This window comes from Pagrus pagrus, assembly GCF_965226575.1.
Source record: "Pagrus pagrus genome assembly, chromosome: 12".
Lineage (NCBI taxonomy): Eukaryota > Metazoa > Chordata > Actinopteri > Spariformes > Sparidae > Pagrus > Pagrus pagrus.
Window position 1 is genome coordinate 8,729,874 of NC_140196.1, and position 22,997 is coordinate 8,752,870.

At 43.4% G+C, this 22,997-nt stretch overlaps 2 protein-coding genes across 5 annotated transcripts; both read left to right on the top strand.

Annotated features, from left to right (window-relative positions):
• Positions 1-54: 54 nt before the first annotated feature.
• On the top strand, positions 55-13,773 carry LOC311267216 (uncharacterized protein). 2 transcript variants are annotated; one of them, XM_084370128.1, is made up of 10 exons: positions 55-765; positions 1,273-2,477; positions 4,181-4,253; positions 6,085-6,237; positions 7,876-9,044; positions 9,308-9,461; positions 10,318-10,537; positions 11,052-11,164; positions 11,261-11,451; positions 11,914-13,773. In XM_084370128.1, the coding sequence occupies exons 2-10, from the start codon at positions 1,307-1,309 to the stop codon at positions 12,105-12,107; spliced, it is 3,438 nt and encodes a 1,145-aa protein (XP_084226254.1). In that variant the 5' UTR covers positions 55-765; positions 1,273-1,306; the 3' UTR covers positions 12,108-13,773. The 2 variants fall into 2 exon arrangements, with proteins under 2 accessions (XP_084226254.1, XP_084226255.1); XM_084370129.1 differs by having other exon boundaries at positions 9,311-9,461.
• A 1,132-nt stretch (positions 13,774-14,905) lies between these two features.
• LOC311267222 (T-cell acute lymphocytic leukemia protein 1) lies at positions 14,906-20,365 on the top strand. 3 transcript variants are annotated; one of them, XM_084370150.1, is made up of 4 exons: positions 14,906-14,982; positions 16,263-16,862; positions 17,251-17,369; positions 18,335-20,365. In XM_084370150.1, the coding sequence occupies exons 2-4, from the start codon at positions 16,300-16,302 to the stop codon at positions 18,856-18,858; spliced, it is 1,206 nt and encodes a 401-aa protein (XP_084226276.1). In that variant the 5' UTR covers positions 14,906-14,982; positions 16,263-16,299; the 3' UTR covers positions 18,859-20,365. The 3 variants fall into 3 exon arrangements, with proteins under 3 accessions (XP_084226276.1, XP_084226278.1, XP_084226277.1); XM_084370152.1 differs by having other exon boundaries at positions 17,251-17,339; XM_084370151.1 differs by lacking the exon at positions 14,906-14,982 and adding an exon at positions 15,003-15,160.
• The last annotated feature ends 2,632 nt before the right edge of the window (positions 20,366-22,997 follow it).

Consider the following 22,997-nt stretch of genomic DNA (forward strand, 5'->3'; position numbering starts at 1 on the left):
AGAGAGAGGGAGGGAGAGAGAGAGCTGGGATGAATTGACACAGAGGGAGGGATCAGCTGTATTGACAAATAAGACGACAGTTGTTTTCACGATGCAAAGAGATTTTGCCATCTATCCTTTCAAAAACATACCCTCCTTATTCTGGGATCATCGGGGTGTCTCATGCACGGCACGAGCTCGGGGCTGCCGCCTTCATTAAACCATGTTTAGTTTAATTTGCGTCTGTTTTTCATTGGCTCGTTAGACTCCTGTGTGCAGGAGGAGGGCAGTCTGGTGGACTTACGCAACAGAGGAGCTCCAGTCGGTGACGGGTTCTCGAGGCAAGGACAAAAATTAAAGCAGGCATTTTTTTTTCTTTTTTTTTTTTTTGTATTCCATTTTTGTCTAATCCCACTGATTTCTGAAGGGATTACCGGACCAATCATGATTGAGAGGCCGCTGGATCGCCTGACGCTGCCTGGACAGGGAGCCGAGTAGACAAGTGGCACAAGGATCCGGAGCTGACACTGAGAGATGTCATCTGGTCTCCTGCTCGTTGTTGTTGTGTGTGGTGTTGTTGTTCGCTGATCAAAGGAGGGAAAGTTGCTCCGTTTTCTTTGCTTTTTTACGTGACCGACTGGAGGATGCGCGCTGCTGCAACATCTGCACGTTTTCGTGCAGCTTTGCGCATTAATGGGAACTATTGCGCCTGATTGCATGGTAACTTTCTCACGATGAGCACCGCTGGAGTTGTGCTTTAAAGGACAATCTTCACTAAATATCCAGGTACGTTACTCACTGTGTGTCTTTGCCTGTTTATGTAACTAAATCTGGATCTCAAGTGGATGTTGTGAAGCATACTTTCATTTTATTTTCCTCAAACTGCCCTTTTTTGCAAGATATTCTGCAAATTATCTGCATTATGTGACAAGATTTTAATATTTTTCAATGTCTTGAGGCTTAATAATTACATTTCTCTGCTCTCTTATTGCACAGATGACTGATTCACAGTGAAAGTTTTATTTTCATTTGGTATATCTGGTGAACAAAACGTTTTATAATATTGTTTATTCGTGCATGGGGCTCAGTTGCAGGCAGCAGTTGCTTATTCTCATTCTGACGGATTATCCTGTGCGCTGCAAAGTAATCAGTGGATAAGGCAACGTGACTGAATCCACATTACATATCTCCTCACCAGGCAGATCAGATAAAAAAGTAGCCCGGTAATAGAAATGTAGAACAGTTGTAAGAGACGTGGTAAAAGATAAATAACTTCTGTATTATTATCTTCAGGATCTGTCTGGACTTTTCTGTGCATGACCAGCCAATGGAGGAAGAGAAGGTGGTTGATAATAACCAAGCACAATCCAGTTCCCCTGTACCCGCCGTCCTCCCCATCAACTGGGGCCTCATCACCGGTCCTGTCCAGCCCGTTCTCCCTGCACCCTCTCTGAGCACCCAGCTTCCTCCTCCTCAGAGCTCGGCGGTGCACTCGCTCCAGACGAAGGTGAAGTCCCTGACGCAGAGGAGGACGAGAGGGAGAGACCGAGAGAAAGAAAGGTTGGACGCGGAGGTTCTGGTGAGCGGTCCGGCTGGGATTTCATCCGAAGTCTTCCTCAGACAGCGGCCCAGAGGAAAGGGTCAGGTGTCTCTGCCTTCTTCCTCCTGGCGATCGGGTGCCGCGAGGGTCTTGAGCAGCAGTGATGAAGAGGAGGAGGTGGAGGTGCAAGTTAGGTTGGAGATCCACAGTCCTCCGGCTGACGCTAAAGGAGAGCAGGTGCTCCAGGAGGTAGAGGAAACTGAGGGGGAGAGTTCAGAGATAAATTATGGTCAACCTTGCGGGCTCGGGGAGGGCACCAGTCTGGAGAGTCTTCTGTCTGATAACTCGAGCAGCAGTAAGGATGACCCATCCCCTCCTTTTCCTCATCCTCCTCCTCTACCTGTGCTCTCCTCCTCATCTCCTGCTTCCACCTCTGCTGCTGCAACATCCTCCAACTCCTCCTCCACGTCAACTAGACGCTGGGCACCACCCAAGGGCTTCTGGAGGGTGGCACGCCCCGAGACATTGCTTCTTAATGGCGTCGGCCCCAACAACATCCCCTCCACCGTACCTCTGAAGGACCACACTCGAACAGAAGCGCTGGCGAGGCCTCAGAGGAAGCCCAGACCAGCCGAAACGGGCACCAGGAGCGATGCGGGAACTGCAGTGGATGAGTCTGATGAATCCTCCGAATTCAAGTACTCGGACAGTGTGGAGTCCTTCTTGGAAAGGTGCGAGCAGAAGGAGACGGACGGCAAAGGGATGTGCAGTTCGGACAGTTGGGAGAGCGTGTCTTCACAAAGCGGGGCAGCGTCTGCCGACGAGAAACTGAAGGTGAAGCAGAGGGCTTACGCCAAGTTAAGGGAAAGACAACAGAACTGCAGGGAGGAGCAAGAGCAGAGTGGAGAAGAAAGTGCTGGCTGTCATGAAGACACAACGTACAGGGTGGATTGTAAAGGTAGGTCTCTTGAGGGTGATGGGTAGAAGCTTGACTCAAGTGTTTGAGAGATCACTTCGAGTCACAAGTTAGTTTGTAGGATACAAACGTCAGCACAAACTTTATCTTTTCCTAACCTCAACCAAAGTGCAAACCTGAGGCACAACATCCACCTGGGAAAGTTTTTCTTAGAAACTATTTGGAAAAGAGAAGACCTTCATAAATGATTGGACCATCCGTCTATGAATCAAAATCTTCCCGAAGCCAGTCGAGTGAAGAGCGAAAAAATCCGTTGTTAAAAGCCTTCAGTGCTGTTCTTTGCTCTTCTTTCAATGATATATACTCTTTAGTTCTGCTATAGCAGCTAGCTAACCCCTTGAGGAGCCGCCATTGTCGTGTTTCTCGCTGGTTGTCTCTAAAGCCGCCAGTTGTTGCTCAAGGGACACTGATCGCTTCAACTACAGTGTGTTTCGGCACACGCTTGCAGCCTGGCTAGACGTAGTAGCGTGATCTCGCAAATCCAGCTGACCAAAGTGCTTTTGTCGCCTAAACCCAACCACAGACCGGAAGTGAATCCTGGATCCTGGTTCGAAAGTCCTGGACTTTGTAGATGCCCTCCATCCGCCCCGACCACCTCACTTTTTCATTACTCATTAAGTCAAGATAGTCGTGCTGAGAGTCCAGAAACAATTCAGAACATGCGTTCCCTCCTCTTGGTCTTGAGGTGGTGTATTTTTAGTTTGCTGATGAAAGGATTGTGTTACATCGAAGGACAAAGTGTTTGTAAAGACACCGGCTGTGACGTTAATCTGACTCTGCTCTGTTACATTCTGTTGTGTGAGTCCAAAAAACACAAACAAAAACAGGCATTTGTTAACTTCAGGCAACAGAAAACTCACATCTGTGCCTCAGAAATGGTAATTAAACATTATAAAGCTTTTTATAATGATATATTTAATATTTTGGCTGTCGTCCAGCTTCCGCAAAACCATTCACAGTTCCTCAAACAAAGGCTTTATCTGTCTCCCTGTTACGTTAACTAGAAATACAAAATGTAACCTGGCTGATTCCCCCTGTTTTGAACAGATGTCAGATGTGCAGATGTGCATGCGGGTGTTGCTATTATTAGCAGTCAGAGCGGTGGGGGGAAGTGTCCCTGCTTTTGTATCTCTGTCTGTGTGCTAATGGATGTTTTTCATATGCATTTGCGGTGACAGATTAAGTATTTTCCCCATACTATAGAGAACAACGCTGTGTACGTCTCCTCTGTGCATGTGTCAATATGAGTGCAGTAAGTATTGCAAGACATGTGGGATAATCCATTATTATCAGGTGATTTTCTCCCTCTTGTCTCTGGAAAATCAGCCTTTATCTGACTCTCAGTAGTTGCATAACCTGTGTTTTTTTTTTTTTTGGACTGACATTAAGGATCAGCGTGGATAACCTATTACACTGTCACTGAATCTAATGGTATAAAGCTTTATGAAAATCCTTATGATCATACATAGACCCAATTATTTTAATACCCGCATGTCCTTGTAATTCTGGCTGACGGCTCTCTTGGCAGCTTTGTTGCACGTTGAATAAGAAATGAGCCTTTAATAAAGAATAAAATATGAATTATACACTAGATTAGCTTACAGTACTTTTTAAAGCTTTTACACAAGAGTTTTATTCGTATCATGTGTGCTGAAATTTGTACTTTTCCTGTTTTTTTACGCCAGTCGCAGGTGCTCACGGCGCGTCGGACAGCTCAGACTCAGCCATTCTCGCTCAGGAACTTGAACCCTATCTGAGGTGAGCAATGCAATCCTTCTTTAAGCGCTCGGCAGGGGCGGCGACATACAACTCCTATGCTCTATTTATATCCTCACCTCTCATAAATTCCAGTCTTACAGCCGCACACGTGGGAATTCAGAGGCTATTCTGTTTTTCCCGCAAGCTGCCGAACCCTGAACAAGCAAAACAAACAGGGTTTAATCATTTTCTAGAGGTGATGCAGGCATGAAATAGGATGTATTCATAAGGGAACATACGTATAAGATGCTGAATATTAATGAATTCTGAATTAAGCTGAAGAGATGTCACAAAATGTGATATTTAACAATAGGGATAAAAAGTTGGAGCTGAGACTCCAGACGGACTTTAGACCATTTTTAAAGCAGTCGTATTTTAAAGGAACGACATGTGACTCTCTGTAGAAAGATAGTTCATTGTTGAATCTCATCCGCGGATCGTGAAATACTGACAAGAGCCCAACCGAACAGAACATAATGCAGAAAAAGATACTTACGTAATTTACAGTTATTAACTCCCAGTTAAGTTTAAGTTAAACTGCAAAATATCCTGCATTTATCTTGTTTGACCACCACATTTGAGGGATCACTGCAAAAAAACTATATATTCTGTCTATACAAGAATATCGGCTGTTATATTCATGTCTGTATACCCAACACTTTATATTTTGGAGTGGTGGAGGGAGAAATATTTAGACTACTATTCAGAAGTAAAAGTACCACACCGTGAAAATAATCCATGACAAGTAAAAGTCCTTCATACGAAACCTTACTGAAGAAAGTTTGTTAACTACAAACTATCAGAAAGTACTCACTGTGCAGACGACTGTCCCCGCCATAATTTTACTCTTATATAAGATGTTTTTTGGATTAATATTACTGCCGCATTAATGTGTATGTTGCATTTTACTGCTGTAGATGTTTGAGCTGATTTTAAGTACTTTATGTACTGCTGGGTAGTTTAATCTACAGCAACGCATCCTGTTCTATAACATCATCACATTATGTTTGTAGCGCTGATACAAGGGATTTTCATTTTTCTCAGCCCATGAAAATTAACAGTTGATCTTTAAACGTATCGGAAACATTCAAATTTAAAATCAAAATTTGGAAATATATGTTTTTTTACTGAACAGGAAGTGTAACTAGTTATTAATAGCTGTCAGACAAATGTATTGGAGTAAAAAATACAATATTTGCCTCCAGGATGTGTTGGACTACAAGTATTTAGTTACATAGCATTGAATCATCATCATAAACATGCAGGATAAAACAGCTGGATACGGGCAACCGGCTGCTAATTATGTGTTGTTTGTCAAACACTGACATGACAAACTGTAATCTATTGAAACATAATATGTTTTCCTCTTGATACACAGGAGAGAATGAATCACTCTCAGTCCATTACAAGGATAATCCACATGGCTGGTGTATCATGCTATCTTTATCACTGGGCCAGGGGATAAAGACGAGTACAGACGATGAAGCACAATGCAGAGCAGCTTAGCTGCTGGGCGTGAGGATAGATGGATGGATGGGTGACGTTTCTCTCTGCCGCTCACTACCACTGCCACACCCCAGTCTATCTATCTGATATTACATAAGGCGGCTTAGGAAGACGCAGCTTGATTCACTCTATGTTAAGTCATTCTGTGGGGAATATGATGTTGCTGGATATGTCACAACACGCAATAATCTTTGCACATTTATAGACTTCATTGAATATTACATTTCACTCAATCAGATACGGCCTAGTCTTCTGAATTCTGTCCATTCCCTTCCCCGTTTTCATCTCAAAAATGACTTTATTTTCTCTTTTTCTCGAACATCAGGTCACTTCTTGTAATCACTGACGAGCTTCCGCTGAGCCCACGACACGAGCAAGCCAAGCTTCTCCTGGAGCGAGCACGACTCAAGGCTCGCTCCAATCACGTTAAAGGCGATCGCCCCAGCAGACGCTCCCACTCTGATCAGAGATCAACCGTGTAAGTTGGCTACAGCTACTTCTGAGGGCTATGACATCTTCACAAGTTAGATATTAGAGGCTGCGACTGCTCCACTTGTGCCAGTTTTGCATAGGCGTGCATGGGTATGACTCAGTGGTGTGAAGTTAATACCTTTTCTGCAAATTGCGTTGGTGCTCCAGCTACCTCTTTCTTTTAGTTTCCTGTTTATCCCTCAATTTCCCAAACGTGTGTCTCCCTTATCTTTGTCTCTGTTTTGCCTATCCTTCTCTGTGATTTGTAATTACAAAGACAGAGCTGACAATGTTGAGAAAATATTCGGTGTTTATGTCATATTTGTCACAGATTTTGTTCCTGAAATCAGCAGAAAGCATTGACTATGCACAGCTAACCTGTTGTTAGGGTTAGGGTTGTGAAACGTACCTGCAGCAACTACATGTACTGTATGTGTCATTACAATTTATTATGTCAAAAAATGAAAATGGGTGCCATCTGAAACACCCCCATCAGCATACGTAATTGTAATAAACGCTTTTATCTACCTGGTCTATTCCTGAGAGATTCCTGACATTCAGTTTCACTTTCATGCTCATTCTTGGTTTCATGTTGTCTCACTTTCAGAAGCTACTAGCTCACAAATGAATTAACTCACAGGGCGTCACATTCACAATATATTAAATATTGCTCACATAAAATTGCTTACATAAAATAATGTTAGGGTCTTTGGTGCTGATGGGTTTTCTGAAGTTTGTCTTTACTGACGTCCTCTTTGACAATCAGCAGGATAATTGATGCTGATCATGGTCATAAGATTCAAAAGACATCAACTCTTAACTCCTCTCATCTTTGAAAAATCTTGTGAACCCATATCTTTATGTTTTTTTGTTTGTTTCTGGGTTAGGGTTACGGTTAGGTATAGCAGTAACAGGTCATCAATATCCATTTTCCGAAGCTGCTGACACAGCTGGAGTGTGCAGCGCATGCTTGACGCGTTATAATTATTGTTATAATCCTCATTCTTGGTGTAGAGGGCCCTTAACTTTCTTATACCCTTTGTGACCAAGGCGGTTCAGGTGCTGGTCCAGAGCCAGTTCCTACTCTGGAGCCAAATAACTGGCTCTCTGCCCGGAAAACTGATTCCAGATCAGCACCAACGCTTTGCTACGCTAAGACGAGGAACCACTTACGTCAGGGGCTGGGTGCAGCGTTATCGTGACCAAGGGACAACTAAAAACCGCTCATGCCAGCCATTTTTAAAAACAGAGCTAGTGTACAGAGTGTTCTGACTTATCCACGTGAGAATAAACAAAATATTTTCTCTATGGACACCAGCAGCAGTGGTCTGAGGACCAGTCATGTTTGGATGCCAGTGTACATACAAAGCCAGGAGCAACACGTGTAAAGAGTCGATGTAGTCCGCCATAGTTGTCCCTAGCAATGCTGGGAAATTGGCGACATATACAATGATGATGATACTGAATGATTTGACTCTACAGTGGCTCCCACCCCGGGGGAAAAGCAAAGATTTGCAGGTTGAACTAACTCCGAAACAGCACTAGCACCAGCCTTTAACCAGCACTTGTTTTGCTTTGGTCAGGAGGGGGTATTAGAGACAAAATAAAATGTCTTTAATATGCACTTCTGTGTTATTTCTTGCAGAAAGAAGCAGCAAGCTGAGTCTCCCCATCCAACGCAAGTACAGAAAGCTGTTCAAACCAAAGAAGATGTTACAGCTCCAACTGTATCTGGTCCCCTCCTTGTCCCCAACCAAAAAGACACTTCCCCCGGAGAACAAGGTGTTCGATCCAAACGCTATGGTTGTTCGCCCACACGGGTACGCTTTGAGGATGAATCAGAGAAAGAAGCAGAGTCCCGGTACTTGGATAGGATGAGACAGCGAGGCAGGTCTGGGATGCCCAAGTCAAAGAGTAAAGAAAGTAATACAGATTCTAGCAGTAGTGGTTCAGAGAGGAGTAGAGGCCATCGAAGTGTCTCCATGCCGCCACCACAGAAGCAAGAAGATGTGGTTGTCAGTGGTGAGCCCACAACAGTGATTAAAGAGATAATAGTGCTGGTGAAGAAATGTGAGGCATGTGGCTCTGTGGTCAGGGAACCTCAGCCTGTCTCATCGACCACAGACCTACAGAGCACTGAGCCACAGCACCCAGGCAACCCTGAGGACCCACGAGGAAAAGCCGTTCCTCACTGGGTGCCTCCAAACAAGCCAGAGGCAAGCACTCGGCCCAAAGCTCCTCTAACCGTCACTTTTGCTGGAGCTTATGTTCTGGGGGAAAATAAAGAGAGCAGCACAGGGTGGAAGTCGTCAGGATTTGGGAAACTCAGGAGAAGGAGCAGGAAAGGAGAGAGTCGACTGGAGTCTGGCCATGGTCCATACGGTCCATCCTGGGCTCAGCGGCGAAACTCTAATCCCAGGAACAGGGTCAATTTGAGCAGAGCTGTTTCCTTCGCCCCAGGTAGCCCCATCGCTCTGGAGCCACATTTACTCGAGGCCTCGGGTGGACAACCACCTGCCCCAGCGCTGCCTATAAAGTCAGCCCTAAAGTCAAGTTCAAGAAACCGCTCTGCTGCAGGTCAATCCACAGTTCAGTTTCAGATGACGTCAAATCAGGGAGGTGAGGGAGGATCCCAGGTCCTTTTGGACTCTCCAGAGGCCAGAAGGGAGTCTCCAGCAGCTTTAACCCAAGGGACCCCTGCAACAAGTAACCCAGTGCCCTGTATCAGGCCCTCCACCCTGAGGTACTCCCCCGCCCGAATCACCACTGACCTGCCAGCTGCTGAACTCTGGGATGCCACTCCAGATGGGACAGGTGAGTGGTAATCTCAGTTATTTTCACAAATTACTGATTAAATGTTTACTCTATAAAATGTCAAGAAATAGTGAAAAATTCTCATAATTTTCCCAGAACCCAAACTGATTTCTTCAATCTGCTTTTTTTGTTCATGACGTATAAGTTATACATATAATATAAAAGATATAAACAAACCACAGCAGAAGCACCACTTGATTACTTATCACACAGAACAGAAGAGAATATTTTAAGTGATTCTTTGACATCAGCCTTTTCACCAGCAGGTCTGAGTGGAGACCTCGGTTCTGGTTCTGAGTGTCGTCCTGCTCTGCGCGGCCTGGCTATGTCCCGGGCAGAGGACCTCAGGGCTGAGCTGCTGAGAGCAGAACATTTGAAAGCCGAGGCCATATGGGAGGAAAACTCTGACGGGTCCAGGTAAGCCAAGATAACAGCGCTCTTATGATGGCTTAGAAAATAAATCCCTCGCCCCCACCAACGCTGTTCCCAAAGCAACTTGAGCGTGCCAGACTGGTAGCAGTTAGGAGATTAAAACCCTGACCTACACTCTGCAGGATGTTATTGTTAAAAATATTCTGTGATCATCAAGGCAATCCTGCCCTCTTCTGGTAATGAAAAGCCCTATTCATTGAGGCCAGAGTGATCAAATCATTAGCAAAATAAGCATTTTACCAGCTCTTGGTGTGTTGATTGTCAGTTTTTTCAGTCTATATCATTTATCATTGTTTTGTAAATGGATATATTGAAGTTTTACATTTCTTTAAGTTTATGTTACTTTATGTTTCTTCAGGTACATTTTCTTTATGTTGTCATTACAACACTGTGCTTATGCTCTGGTTAGGTTTAGGCACAAGCACCACTTGGTTAGGGTTAGCAAAAGATAATTTTTCAGCTTAAAATACCTGCTTTGGTCACCACGAACACAGCTGGAGATGTCACCGGACTTCTTTAAAAACAAGCAGTGTTGTCGGCAAAAACAAGACTTGAAATCGTCCCGAGGTCTCCTTAAAAATATCCTGTCGTTTCACACTTGCAAGTATTGAAACGTAGACTTGAACTGCTGTCACTGGCTTAGCAGAACTCAAACTTCTGACACCTCCACAACTATCCCCCTCACCTCTCATCAGATCATAAACATGTAACGTGAATGTGATATGACACGTATTGTAGAAATGTTAATATATAACAAAGCCTATGACATGATCACATGTGTGCCAGCATTAGCTCATCCAGGGGACTCGGCTGAAAAACATTAATTGCTTTGCATTTACAGAAAGCTGGATGGACGGCCGAAGCTCTTCCTGCGTCGCTTCTTTTCCTCCATCGGTCTGAACAGCGTTGGTCGACTGGTGAAAGGAGGCCGCTCCAGCAGCATGGAGCAGCTCAGTTTACCCACCGCCCCCCGGGTCAGCTCCGCTTCTCCGAGCCCCACACGCAGACCACAGCCTACCATCCGCATCCAGAGGACGCCCTCACTGCAAACCCTGCACACGGTGAGAAAGAGCAGCGAGTAGTTCTCGGTCGTTGTCTTTTGTTTTATTTCTCCACATCAAATAGATGTGATTTTGTACCTCAAATAGGTCGGCCGTGGGGAGAAAACATCTTATTTACATTTCTTTAAACTTCCAGTTCGGCTTTGAAGTTGCCTCTCACTGCTTATTTGCCACAGTGGACCCACCGAGGCTTTGAAGTATTACCAACCTCTCTGCCCGACACTGGGAGCACAAATAATGCATTCCAGGTTGTCCGTGTTTCCTTCCACTTTCTCTGGAAGCCGGCCTTGTTGTCCTCTTGGCAGCTGCAAGAGCGCACGAAACAGACGTAAACAACTTTCTTTTCCAGCCAATCACAGCCTCTATTAGCATATTGTGCGAGCGGTGCCAAGCACACACTCGTTAGTTTTGGAGGGGTGTCGCAGCCAAAAAGTTACACTTCCAAAGGCTGATCTGGTGAATTTTGCCAGGATGAAAAACACTCTGTGTTACAGTGCCATTTATTTGCCACTAGGTGCTGCCACTGGCCCAACTGCGCAAAGCTTCCTCTGTGCAGAGTTTAGAGAGAAGAACTGAGCGTTCAACGATACTGGGAGAGGTGCAGATACCGTATGGTCTGGCACCCAGGTAAGTGTGAAAAATAAAGTAGAGAAGAGAACATGTACTAAGATATTTTACTCGATCAGTTTACTTATGACTAGAGCTGAATTTCTGTTGTTACAGCCCTGAAAGCCCTCAGCTCGAGCTACACAGGGCTCTGAGTGTCGAAGACGTACTTCCCTCCAGAATCGTGCGTCCGGTGGGCCGGGCTACCCAGGCTTTCTCTGATGGGACCCTCCTCCTGGAGCTCACCAGACCCCCAAATGGTCCCTTTGGTTTCGTCATCTCAAGGGGCAAAGGTCGACCAGACACGGGTAACTTTTTTAATCCTAATTATCTTGGTACTGTTTGATAGTTTAATAGTTTACTATTTTTGTGCTTTAATGTTATATTGGACAAAATATCCTGCCTCTATTATGTACACATCTTTATCACAAGTGTTTCGTAACCACATTTGAGGGATCATTGCAAAAAAATGTGTGTTTATATAAGAATATCGGCAGGTATATCAATGTCAGAATTTATTTTCTCCCCAATATCGGTATCGGCCCTGAAAATCCATTATCAGTTAGCCTGTAGATAAGAGAAAATAAATAAAATACCTTTGTTCAGATATAAATTCTGCCTTTGGCTTTACTGTTAACAAAGGCAATCAAACATAATCAGATACATCATCCAAAATGTGAAAATGTAGGGACGATTTTGCAGAAATTCTGTTACATATTCAAATTAATATCTGTAAAAATATCGAATGATGTTCTCTTGTTTCCCTCCAGGTGTATATGTAGAGAAAGTGGGCGACGGTAGTGGAGAAGGCCCCTACATCGGTCTGCTCGGCGTCGGCGATGAGATCCTACAGGTGAACGGAGAGGCGGTGGCCGGCCTCAGTCTGGACCAGGTGACGCGGCTCATGACCCGGGAAAGCACCGCTTCTCTTCGGATCATGCCGGCCCGACGCAGCCAGCGCTGACTGGGAGTAGATGGCATGGCGCCCATTTCTGGATTGTAACTCGCCACTTTAAAAACACTGCTGATGGACCGAAACCTGTGGTAGACGTGAGATACTCAGTGTATATTTCAGGTGAAACACATATCAAAATGGCTGCTTAGGATAACAGGGTTTAGAGGTTAATTTCCTATTAGTGCAAAACAATATGACACTGCAAGGGACTTGGATTTCATTGACACATCATAAAAACAACCAAATAACACATCGTAAACCAAACATATCCAGTAGTAGAGGACTATGCTAGCTAGAAACTGGATATCAGAGTATATATTTTGATTTTAATACGAGGTAAAGACTAGAGGTACTGATTCAAATCCAGCATGACTACGTATGTTTGTTCTTTATGGTCACAAATGGATGAACAGAGATAATTTCATTCATGAATTAGCTCCGTCTTAAAAAGCAAACTGCGTTTATATTAACTTTGCTATTCGACAATCAAAGAAAAAAAGACGACAGCACTTCTCTTTTGTTCTGAACGTGATTTATTTTGCTGTTAGCAGCACACAGTAGAGAGTATAACACCCTAAATGCTTAGCGGGTGGATCTGTATTTTGTCATACGTTTTAAATGTTGCACAGATCTGTTCCCCTCGATCTCGTTGATTATTGCAGATGATTGACACGTGTAAGGATGTGCCACAAATGTCATCTTGTCCCACGAGACCCTCAAACTGAAGAGCGACCTGCACACGCACAAAAAGCTTTTTATTTCACCTTTTTTTAAATTAAAAGTGACCTCTATTGCATTGCAACACACACACAAAAAAAACCTAATTATCTTTCTCTCTTATTTTTCTTCATCGGATCATATTTCCCTGCTGCTCTGCACGATCATTTCATTTTTACTTGTGCTGTATCACCCACTGCTTCATGAGATTGACGCTGGTTTGCATCTAAATAAAAAGTCTTTTATTTTGTCAAACCTTTATTGCTGAATGTAACACATGAACTACAAGGAGATTACAATTTGTGTCACATTGTTCTGTATCCATTCAGTTAGATGCATGAACAATATGTAGACTCATAATATGGTTTGCACTGATATGAACTGCTCATATTTATTTATTTAGTCTTGATTTGACGGTAAAAGCTAAACTGATGTGTCAGTTTGTCTGATTTTATTGGCCAATGTCACACGATATGAAAACTTTTTTGCAGAACATAATGCAGAAAAATATGCTCGGGGTTATTTATTATGATTAAATTACCTGTTAAGTTTACTGATTCAGGACACTAAAATCATGTCGGACAATAAGGTTTATTGTTAAACTGTCACATATCCTGCCTCTCTTATTTGTCTTAATGTTTGATAACCACATTTCAGGGATCATTGGAGAAAGATGTGTTTTATTTTCTACAATATTGACACTTTTTACTCCCCAACTGGCCCCAAAAATCCTGAATCCTGGTAAAAAAAAAAAAAAAAGAAAACCTTAAAAACTTAAATTGCACATTTTGCATCATTAATTTGGACCCAAAGTATTATTGCTGAGTGCTCCTCACCAATAATGATGATAATAAAAAATTTAAAAAAACTCTTGGCACAGCTGCAGTTTCCTTCCTCCATAAACTCTTAAAGGGATTATGTCAGGCTGCTGTGTGAGCACAGGATGTATAGGATGATGGTCGTGACTGCTGCCTGAACAGCTTCAACAGGTCTGTTTAAGGGGTCGTGACTAATTGTGGGGCTCTTTACCTTATTAGAAATATATCCATCTATCCATCTATCTATCTATCTATAGATCTATTTCACTACATTTATGTGATTGTTCAAAGTTCATAAATGTATTTGACTGTAAGCTGTGTGGAAGATCCGTTATTAGGATGTACCTGCTACCATTTAGACAGGCCTGAACGCGCTCTGATAGCGCGCAGCTCGTTTATCTGATGCGACCAGGAGCCGATACGCGTTTATCTCCCGCAGCCACGACTCCCTGCGTTGGACCCCGAGGGAACCGCCGTCCAAACACAAACACTGACACGCAACAGCGCGTTTATTTATTTATTTATTTATTTATCTAGCTATCTATTTATTTCATTATTTATTCCCCTGGATCGATAAATACTCATGTCCCCCATTCAATTAAGGGGTCGTTATCGCAATTACACCCTCGTCTTTTTCTATGTAGGCCTATCAGTGGGCTACATCCTGCCTCAAGGCGCAGAAATGGATATGGAGGAATGGATATACTCTTTTTTTTTTAAAGATAAAAAATAAAAATGAATAAGATAGACAACCCTCTGCTATCATTCGTTATCTTAATGCTGGATAAATGGGCTTAGTGACAGAAAAAAAACCTTTGTTGGAAATATAAATAGGTCACAAGCTTAACCTGCGCTTTTGTTTCTTCCATCAAAAAAAAAAAAAAAAAAAAAAAAAATTAAAACACCTCAGCTATAGCTCGGGCTACAGTACACCACCTCACGTTGTTACAGGCCGTTGCGCTGTGCCTGTTTGCCTTTTTTTTTTTTTTTTTTTTTTAATGCTTTGCCCTCCACAAGCCTATATAGCCCACGACAGCCAAATAATAATGAATCATTTCATAAATAATGGGTTTAGGGGCTTATCGGGAATGAAGAGGCCGCTGCCGTGCGCTTATCTCACTCGGCCACATTGCGGCCTGTGTTCCGCTCCCCATACTGAGGAGCGCACTGGATGCGGCGAGGAATAACTCAGCTACACACACACACACACACATTCACACACACATATACACACTGCTCCACAACTGGCAGAAAAAAAAAAAGAAAAAAAAAAAAAAACCTCAGACATGGATGACCCACTCACAAAATGGCTCCACTTACACAGTAACATCAACAACACGGCTGGAGCGGTAAGTGCGAAAAAAAATACATGTCTTTTATTTAAAAGCAGCATGTCAGTTGTTCCTTAAACGCTGTAATTGGATTTCTATCGGCTGATTTTTTGTTGGTGTTTCGTGCGAAATATTTAGCCTTCATTTTCCCGCTATTGTCCGATCGGATGGGTTAAAGACTTGTCGCCTCCGGGAGGTAATAACGGATGCGAGGCCTTGTTGGAGAATTCCCACAAATAAAAGTGCGCTTTTATTTTGTTTGGAGTCGACGCTCTGTTGTTCGTTTTGTAAATCACATTTTTAGGGCATTTACTGAATTAATTACGCACTAAACAAAACACCTAACGCTGTTGTGTGCTGGATTGAATGTGACAAGGCGTTGATGTTTCGGCTTTGACAACAACAGCTCTGTGGCCTACACCACCACAAAACAACAACAAGATGAAAAAAAAAATATCACACAACCTGCTCTGACAATCCGTGTCGACGAAAACGATCAGGTCCAAGCGATTTTTGGGAAGCTTCACGCGGTTATTTCTGGATTTGCTGAAGGCAGGGGGGGAAAAAAACATGGAGGAATTTTATTTCGACGAAGGAATGAACGCTCTCTTCGTGCCGTGGTGCTGGCATCCGCGATTTAACACCATTTCACCAACGAATAAACCAAAAAAAATCGCTTCCAGCCTTGTTCGACTGCGTTTTTACGCAGAGCGCAGTGTACATTTAAGTGCGAGCTTATAACGGCATGAACTGTGCTGAAGGCCAAGCGAGCTGCAGATAAGAGATTCACACGCATGCATGCAGAAAAACCACAAGATAAAGCTCAAAGTTAACGTTTGAGAAATTGTAATAAAAATGTTTATGACTGTAAAATCCGCCTTAAGAGAGAAAAACTGGATTGTTGTCATTTGCCAGCCGGTTTAACTTCAAGAAGAGTCTCAAACCTTCAACACCTCATTAAAAATAGCCGAGAATTAAATACGTTTTATATTTATTTGTCACATAACATTACTGTCATCGTTTATCTTATTAAAATATTTAAGACAATGTAATAATTGAGAAGAATAATTAATGTAGCCAGCGAGCAACTAGCAGGATATAATCTCTCTTTCTTACACTGTTTTGTTAGAAGTCTGCAATGACAGCAATAATTATAATTATAATAATAATAATAAAAAAGGATAAATTAATTTTAATGCCATCATATTTACTGCATGGGGAGCAAAAACCTTGATTATTTATCTGCCACATTTTCCTCCTGATCAATGTTTTTTAATCGAAAGGAAATCTTATTGTAGGACGTAAAGGACTCGAGCGAGTGGTGACGCTATCAAAATGATGGAAAAACGGCAGCCGGAGCTTTGTCCCGGGAGTCCCGATGCAGAGTCCGGTCCTGGAAAGCGAGAGGACTCCTCCATCATCTCCAGACTGAACGGATGCAAGGAGCACGAGGAGCCGAGGAGGGGGGTGGTGGAGAAGGAGGAGGAGGAGGAGGAGGAGGGGGAGGAGAAGGAGAAGGAGAGGGAGAGGGAGAGGGGAGGGCGCTTCAAGGGGGTTGAGGAGACGGATGACGTTCCTCTGCAGAACTCGAGCAACGGGACCAGCATCAGCATCATCATCAACGGCGTTGCCAAGGAAACTGCCTCTCACAACGCCCTTGACCTGAAAAGGGAAGTGCCGGTGATCGAGCTCTCCAGGAGGGACGCTATAAAAGCGGTGGAGCAGAGGACTGAGAGCCATTTGGTGCCGATCACGGAACTTCGCAGACCTCCACCGCTGCCGCTGCCGCCGCCGCAACGAGACGACGCTCGAATGGTCCAACTGAGCCCAAACGCGTTCCCTGTCCCGGCCCGGGCGATGCTCTACAACCTGGCGCAGCCTCTCGCCGCCATCAACAGGTAAAGGTGGAGGCAGAGAGAGAGAGAGAGAGAAAAAAAGGGGGGGTAATAGTGTAGTTTCGTTAATGCACGTTTCATTTTAATCATCGTGGCTGTCACTGTGGAAAGTTAAGAGATGTGTGGCTGCACTTCAGGCCTGTGGCCCTGCAGCGATAGGTGTGAATGGATGCTTGCTTGAGTTAACATGTTGAAGTTATTAAGCTTGTGTGTGCCCGTGGATGAGCCAATAATTGTGTGTGTGTGTGTGTGTGTGTGTGTGTGTGTGTGTGTGTGTGTGCTCCTGCTGCAAAGAGTGGAAGGTGGTAAGGGTTATGTGCAATGAAGTAAAGGCTGAAACTCCTGTTTTTCTCACATACCTGCACCTTTTGTCTGTTTTCTGTCGCTGAAGTCTCGGAGGGGAGTCGGAGCAGTACAGCATGTACCCCAGCAACAGGGTAAAGCGCCGCCCGGCGCCTTATGAGGTTGAACTCGACGAGGGTAGGCGCATTTTAGATCTTTATAAGTATGGTAAGACGCACTTCTGCTGTGTCCTCCTTTTTGCCAATCTAGTTCCCCTGAATGTCTCCTCATCTCCATTGTCATTCATCCACTGACATGGACCTACACTGTACCTAATCTGAGTGTTGCAGAAGATGCCGTGCAAAAGGAGAAAAATTCAGCCCAAGTGTTTAACCCAGAGGAATAAACGCATCATAATTCATGGCATAAATGAATGCACGCTAATCAGAGTGTCAAATACATGTACCTGCATGCCATTAAAGTAAGCTCTTTTCAGGCGGATTTGGGGTTTATTTCATTTGAAACATCCTTTCCACCGCTGCCCACTCGGTGCCATATACAGGGATGGAGGATGGGGGTGCTGCTGCCTCCATGCCAAGGTTTTACTGCAGAGTGGGCTGAAGGATTAAGATAGACTGGGTGTGTTCCAGGGGCGACAATAGCCTGGAAGACACCATTGTTGGGGGTGGGAGGATGTGTGTACCTGCAGCGGGGCATTTTATCGTACCTAAATAAATAAAAAAAAGTACATAGAATATGGAACAGGGAGCACACAGGCTCCCTCACACCCTATCATGGGGGTTGGCGTGCCAAACCAACCATTTTTCTTGTCTCGCATTTGCATAGTATTTGGCACCCAGCATTTCGTACTCATTTCTGCAAGCCCTTAGCTTCTACTCCATCATCTAAAACTCCATGGTTGTGCGGAGGACAATTTTGCAACTTGATTCTGTAGGATTATTCAACTTTTTTTGATTTTACCGACAAGCACATTGTTTTTTATCAAAACCTCAAAATGTGCATCTGTTCTCCTGCCAGTGCTTCTTCCATTTATATTATAGTATTCGTAATGCTTTACTGCATCATCTGGCCCAGCTCTGCATTTCATGATATTTGTGTTACCGTCTCCTTTCCACGCCTCCTCTCCTTACTCTCTCTGTGTCTGTGTCTTTTCCTCCCTGTCCCTCTGCTAGCTGGCCAGCCAAAGATTGTACGCCGTATCTTCACAAACAGTCGTGAACGTTGGCGGCAGCAGAACGTAAACGGGGCGTTTGCGGAGCTTCGCAAACTCATCCCTACTCACCCCCCGGACAAGAAGCTGAGCAAGAATGAGATCCTGCGGCTCGCCATGAAGTACATCAGCTTCCTCTCCAACCTCCTGGAGGACCAAGACGGGGGGAGGAACGTTGGCAGCACAACTGATGGGGAAACTGGGCTGCTGGTTGGGGCCCACGAGGGGGGCCCGCAGGGTGGACCACATCAGGACACAGTGGTGGGCCTGGCCAGGGACGATCTCCTAGAGACAATGTCGCCAGGCTCCAGCTGCGGAAGCCTGCCTGATGGCGATGCCGAGGGCAGTCCTGAGAGCTTTATGGAGGACCAGGACTCACCTCCTGCTCCAAGGACTCTTACGGCTTCACGCGGGCCCCCTCTTCATCTAGCTGCTAGGGATCTGAGGCGCAATGGACGCCCTTTAGACGGCTCCAGTCGCCGATGATGCTGATGCCAAAAGAACCACGGACACAACACCTGAGACTGAAAGAGAAGAGTGAGAGGGACTAAAAGAGAGGTGGATATGCTCAGGACCTGTTAGCTTTGAGTTGTCAGTGTAGGAAGGAGAATGAAGCTCCGCGTAGTGAGATAGTGGTGTCCGAACTGGATCATGAGTACGTTCCTGTCTCCACACTACACCCGAGGTGGCACTGATGATGGTTTTGATTGGTGATTGGTTGAATTTGATCCGACAAAAAGACTTGTATATTCTGCATGTCTCATGTCTTCGGCTGACCTGCGGATCATGACTTTCCGTGTTTTCAAAGCCCAAAGACTGGATACTCAAAAAAATAAAACACGCATACAAAAAAAGAAATAAAGAAACAAGCAAACGAAACGAGACAAAACCAAACAAAAATCAATCGAGACACTTAGAAAAGATTTTGATGCGTAAAAGGAAGTTTAAATCAATGCTTCGTTAATGATACTATTGATTACACTGTGGTGCAGCCAGAATAGATCCTAGAGTGCTGCTTCTAAAACATTAATGAATAAACCCAAGAGATTTATGCCCAGCAGATCTGACTTGTTATAATAACGAAACAGAAGCAAGTTTGCCTCAGTTGGAGGCCGTAAATGAACCGATCGGACTCTATTGTACCCATGCAGTCGCATATGTATTGTAAATAGCATTATATTTCCACTGCACAATGTTAACAACAGTGACTCGAGTTCAAGTCATGTGGTTTTAAGATGTACCGTAGCGTGTGTTGTCAATGGGTTTACAAGCCAAACGGGTCTTTTAGGAGACACGAGGAGAGAAGAGACGAGATGAAACTCAGAGGGCAAAGCAAGCGACCGAACGTATAGTACATCAAATGTGGTACCATTTAATTCTGTTTCACGTGTGGTGATGAGAAAGCGACACCAAATACGGCGACAGACGAGTTTGAACAATTTCACTGCCTGGAATGAATATTTGAAATTGCTGTGGAGGTACAAAGACATGCAGTGTTTCTTAAAGTGTACAAAATATGGGTCGTATGATAACATGAAATGACTCATGCAGTCTTTTTGATATGAATGTTTCAGTGTTTTTTTTGTTTTTGTTTTTGTTTTTTTAACTGTAATGCAGTTGTAGTTTAGTAAGGTACACAAATAAATCCCTTCATTGCCGCATTTCACGTATACACATACACACACATGCACGCGCGCACACACACCACACACTGTTAATATCATAACAACACCAGCAGTTTTCTGACAAATGAAGTTAAGTATTGCTCACTGTTGTTGGTTTTTCTGCTTTTTCAGCAGGACCTAGTAGCCTATATTGGTACCTTTGGTAACTATGGTATTTTATGAATTGCAGTAAAGGGACATTGTACGTTTGGTAATGACATATTTGTTGTATGATAGCTGTATCTATAAATATATCCAATGTTAAAATCGATGAATTTTATACAAAACCCCTGAATAAAACACGCAGAGGAAAAGCCTTGTAAGCCTATTGTGGGTCTATTCAATTCCTTCATTGTGCAAGAAACTGAGACACGACACATTTCTTGCCACACTTTCATCATATATGACAAATCTTATACCTTTGACACACTTACTCACAATTACATAACCTCAAATTCCTGGAGGCAACTGTTCCCCGCCTTATCTGTACAGATTGTATAGCTTTCAACCACAACCTCCTCATGAAACTCCCCCAATGAACGCTGGAATCCTCACTTCCTCCCAACAAGTGACGACTTCCTATCGAGGTTAACGTGGCTCGGTGACCTGCAGGATATCCTGCCATTGTGAAAGTGGTTTCGACAGCCTCCGCTGCACTCGTTTGCCCGCTGTCGTGTCTGAACAAACTGTGAAACAGCCAGCCACGCCGGCCGAGACTCCCACAGCCCCGAAAGTTATTCACGTACGCCACCGAAAAGTTATGTGGTCGTTGATAGGAAATTAACAGAGTGGCTGTAGCTTTTCCACAGAAACACCACTTTTTCTGAAGTCCCTGTATTCCAATACTCACAGCAGACTTTGCCACCAGTGCCACCGCTACTACTACTACAGCTCTTAGACATTTCTTCAAAACTATAATTGCTTCCAGAGAGCATCAGAGACATCCAGGTGTTCGGAGACCTCTCCTGCGCTCCGCTCTGGCTGTGCTGGGACTGACTGGGGGGCTCTCCGGGTTAATGCCTGCCAAACATTTTTTACCTGCTTCAGTGTTCCTCGCTCTCCAAAAAACACACAGACTCACAAAAAGAGAGGGATACAGGGAGTGTATATGAGGGATTGAAAGGGAGGGAATGAGAGGAGGCTTGTGCCTGTACGTGTGCGTGTGTATGTACATGCTTGTGTGTTTGTGAGCCCGGGCTTATGTGAGTGTGTATGCGTTCGCTCTGCATAGATCTGTGTGTGTGTGTGTGTGTGTGAGTGAGCTGGCGTGTGTGTGTGTGTGTGTGTGTGTGTGTGTGTGTGTGTGTGTGTGTGTGTGTGTGTGTGTGTGTTTATCAGCTCAGTGCAGATGGGTGGCAGAGTGGCTCTTGCAGCCAAATGATTCAGTATGCTAATGAGTTGTTATCTGTGGCGCTGCAGGAACAATATACTGTCTTTCTCACAGTGGGAATCCAGCCTGCTGGGAACAGATTACACTGCACACACCGCCAAGGTAGTTATTTATATTTTCACACGGAGTAGTAGAAAATACATAAATGCACACACACACACGGACACACATCCACAGATAGGCCTATAAACAAACAAGCAAAATAACATTTTAACACACACACACACACACACACACACACACCACCATCACCACCAACAGCAGCATAAATAAGGTGGAAATTTGAGGCAAATTTATGTCCTTCACCAGTAGATGGAGATGTCATTCAGGGCTTTCCTCACACTATTATGTTTCTCTTCAATATAACATATGCTCTTAATTAAAGTGAACTTTCAATTTTCCGCGAATGTTTTTAGTTCCAATCAATAAAGCCTCTCCAACTGAGATTTTAGCTTAAAAGACCCAAACTAAGATGAAAAATAAGCTCCTTCCAGTCTGGTTAAAAATGATGAAATCAGTCGCAAAACTCACTCCAGAATAGCATTTTTTAAATTCCAGGCAAAATTCACATACATATTATATTTAATAACACGTGTAATCTCGGTTTATTTCTATCGCTTTGACTTTAAAGTCTCTGACAGACGCTGGATCGGGAAGAAAAAGGTATCACCTGCTTTTTTAATTAATCTAAAGACACGGATGAACATAAAAACAGGTCTTTGATGATGTTTATTTGGACGTGATTAAAAAGGTAATTCCCTCATTTTTATTATGTCACAGTATTTAATGATATAGTAATTATAGGTTATGTGCCACTGGCTATATCTTCTTTAAGTGTACACTAAACTGTGTGTCTCCTTGAGGGAAACAGAGGAAATATGCATGATCTGTGGAGCAAATTCAACAAAGAAAAACTACAATATTTATATTTTCATAAATATGAATAAGACGTGCGTACACGTTAGCAACTATTGGTGTATTGTGTTGTTAAATGGCTATGAAATTCCCAGATGTTCATTGCTTTAATGTCATTTAAAAATCAATGTGTAAGAGAAGACTTGGAGAATAATTTGGCATATGATATTAAATTTAAAGCGTTTTGATGTAGAAGTCTAAACTTAAGAAGGAAAAGGTAGGATTACATTTCAGAGGAAAAATTAAACATCACTTATTATCACTCAAAAACACACCTTAACAAGTAGATAAAATGATGATTAATTTTAGAAACAACAATATTACCTTAGGAGGTAAAATGTATGCGCAAGAGAAGAAAAAGACTTTCAGTGATTTAATATTTTTATTCCAATTACTGAAGATTTTAGGCAAAGTTACTCAAAAACAGGCTTTTGTGTTTTTCAAAGATTAACTGTTTCTGTATATCCTCTTAAATATAACGCTACGCAATGAAAGATCTTTTCCATGAATGTAATGTCATCTCCTCTTTTTAAATTATAGCACAACATAAAAATGTCGCACTAACCTCTCAGGGAAAAAAAATACAAAACGCAATGTATCTTCTAGATGGATTGCTGAGAGAAGACTTGACTGTTTGGAGTCTAATGAGATATTGC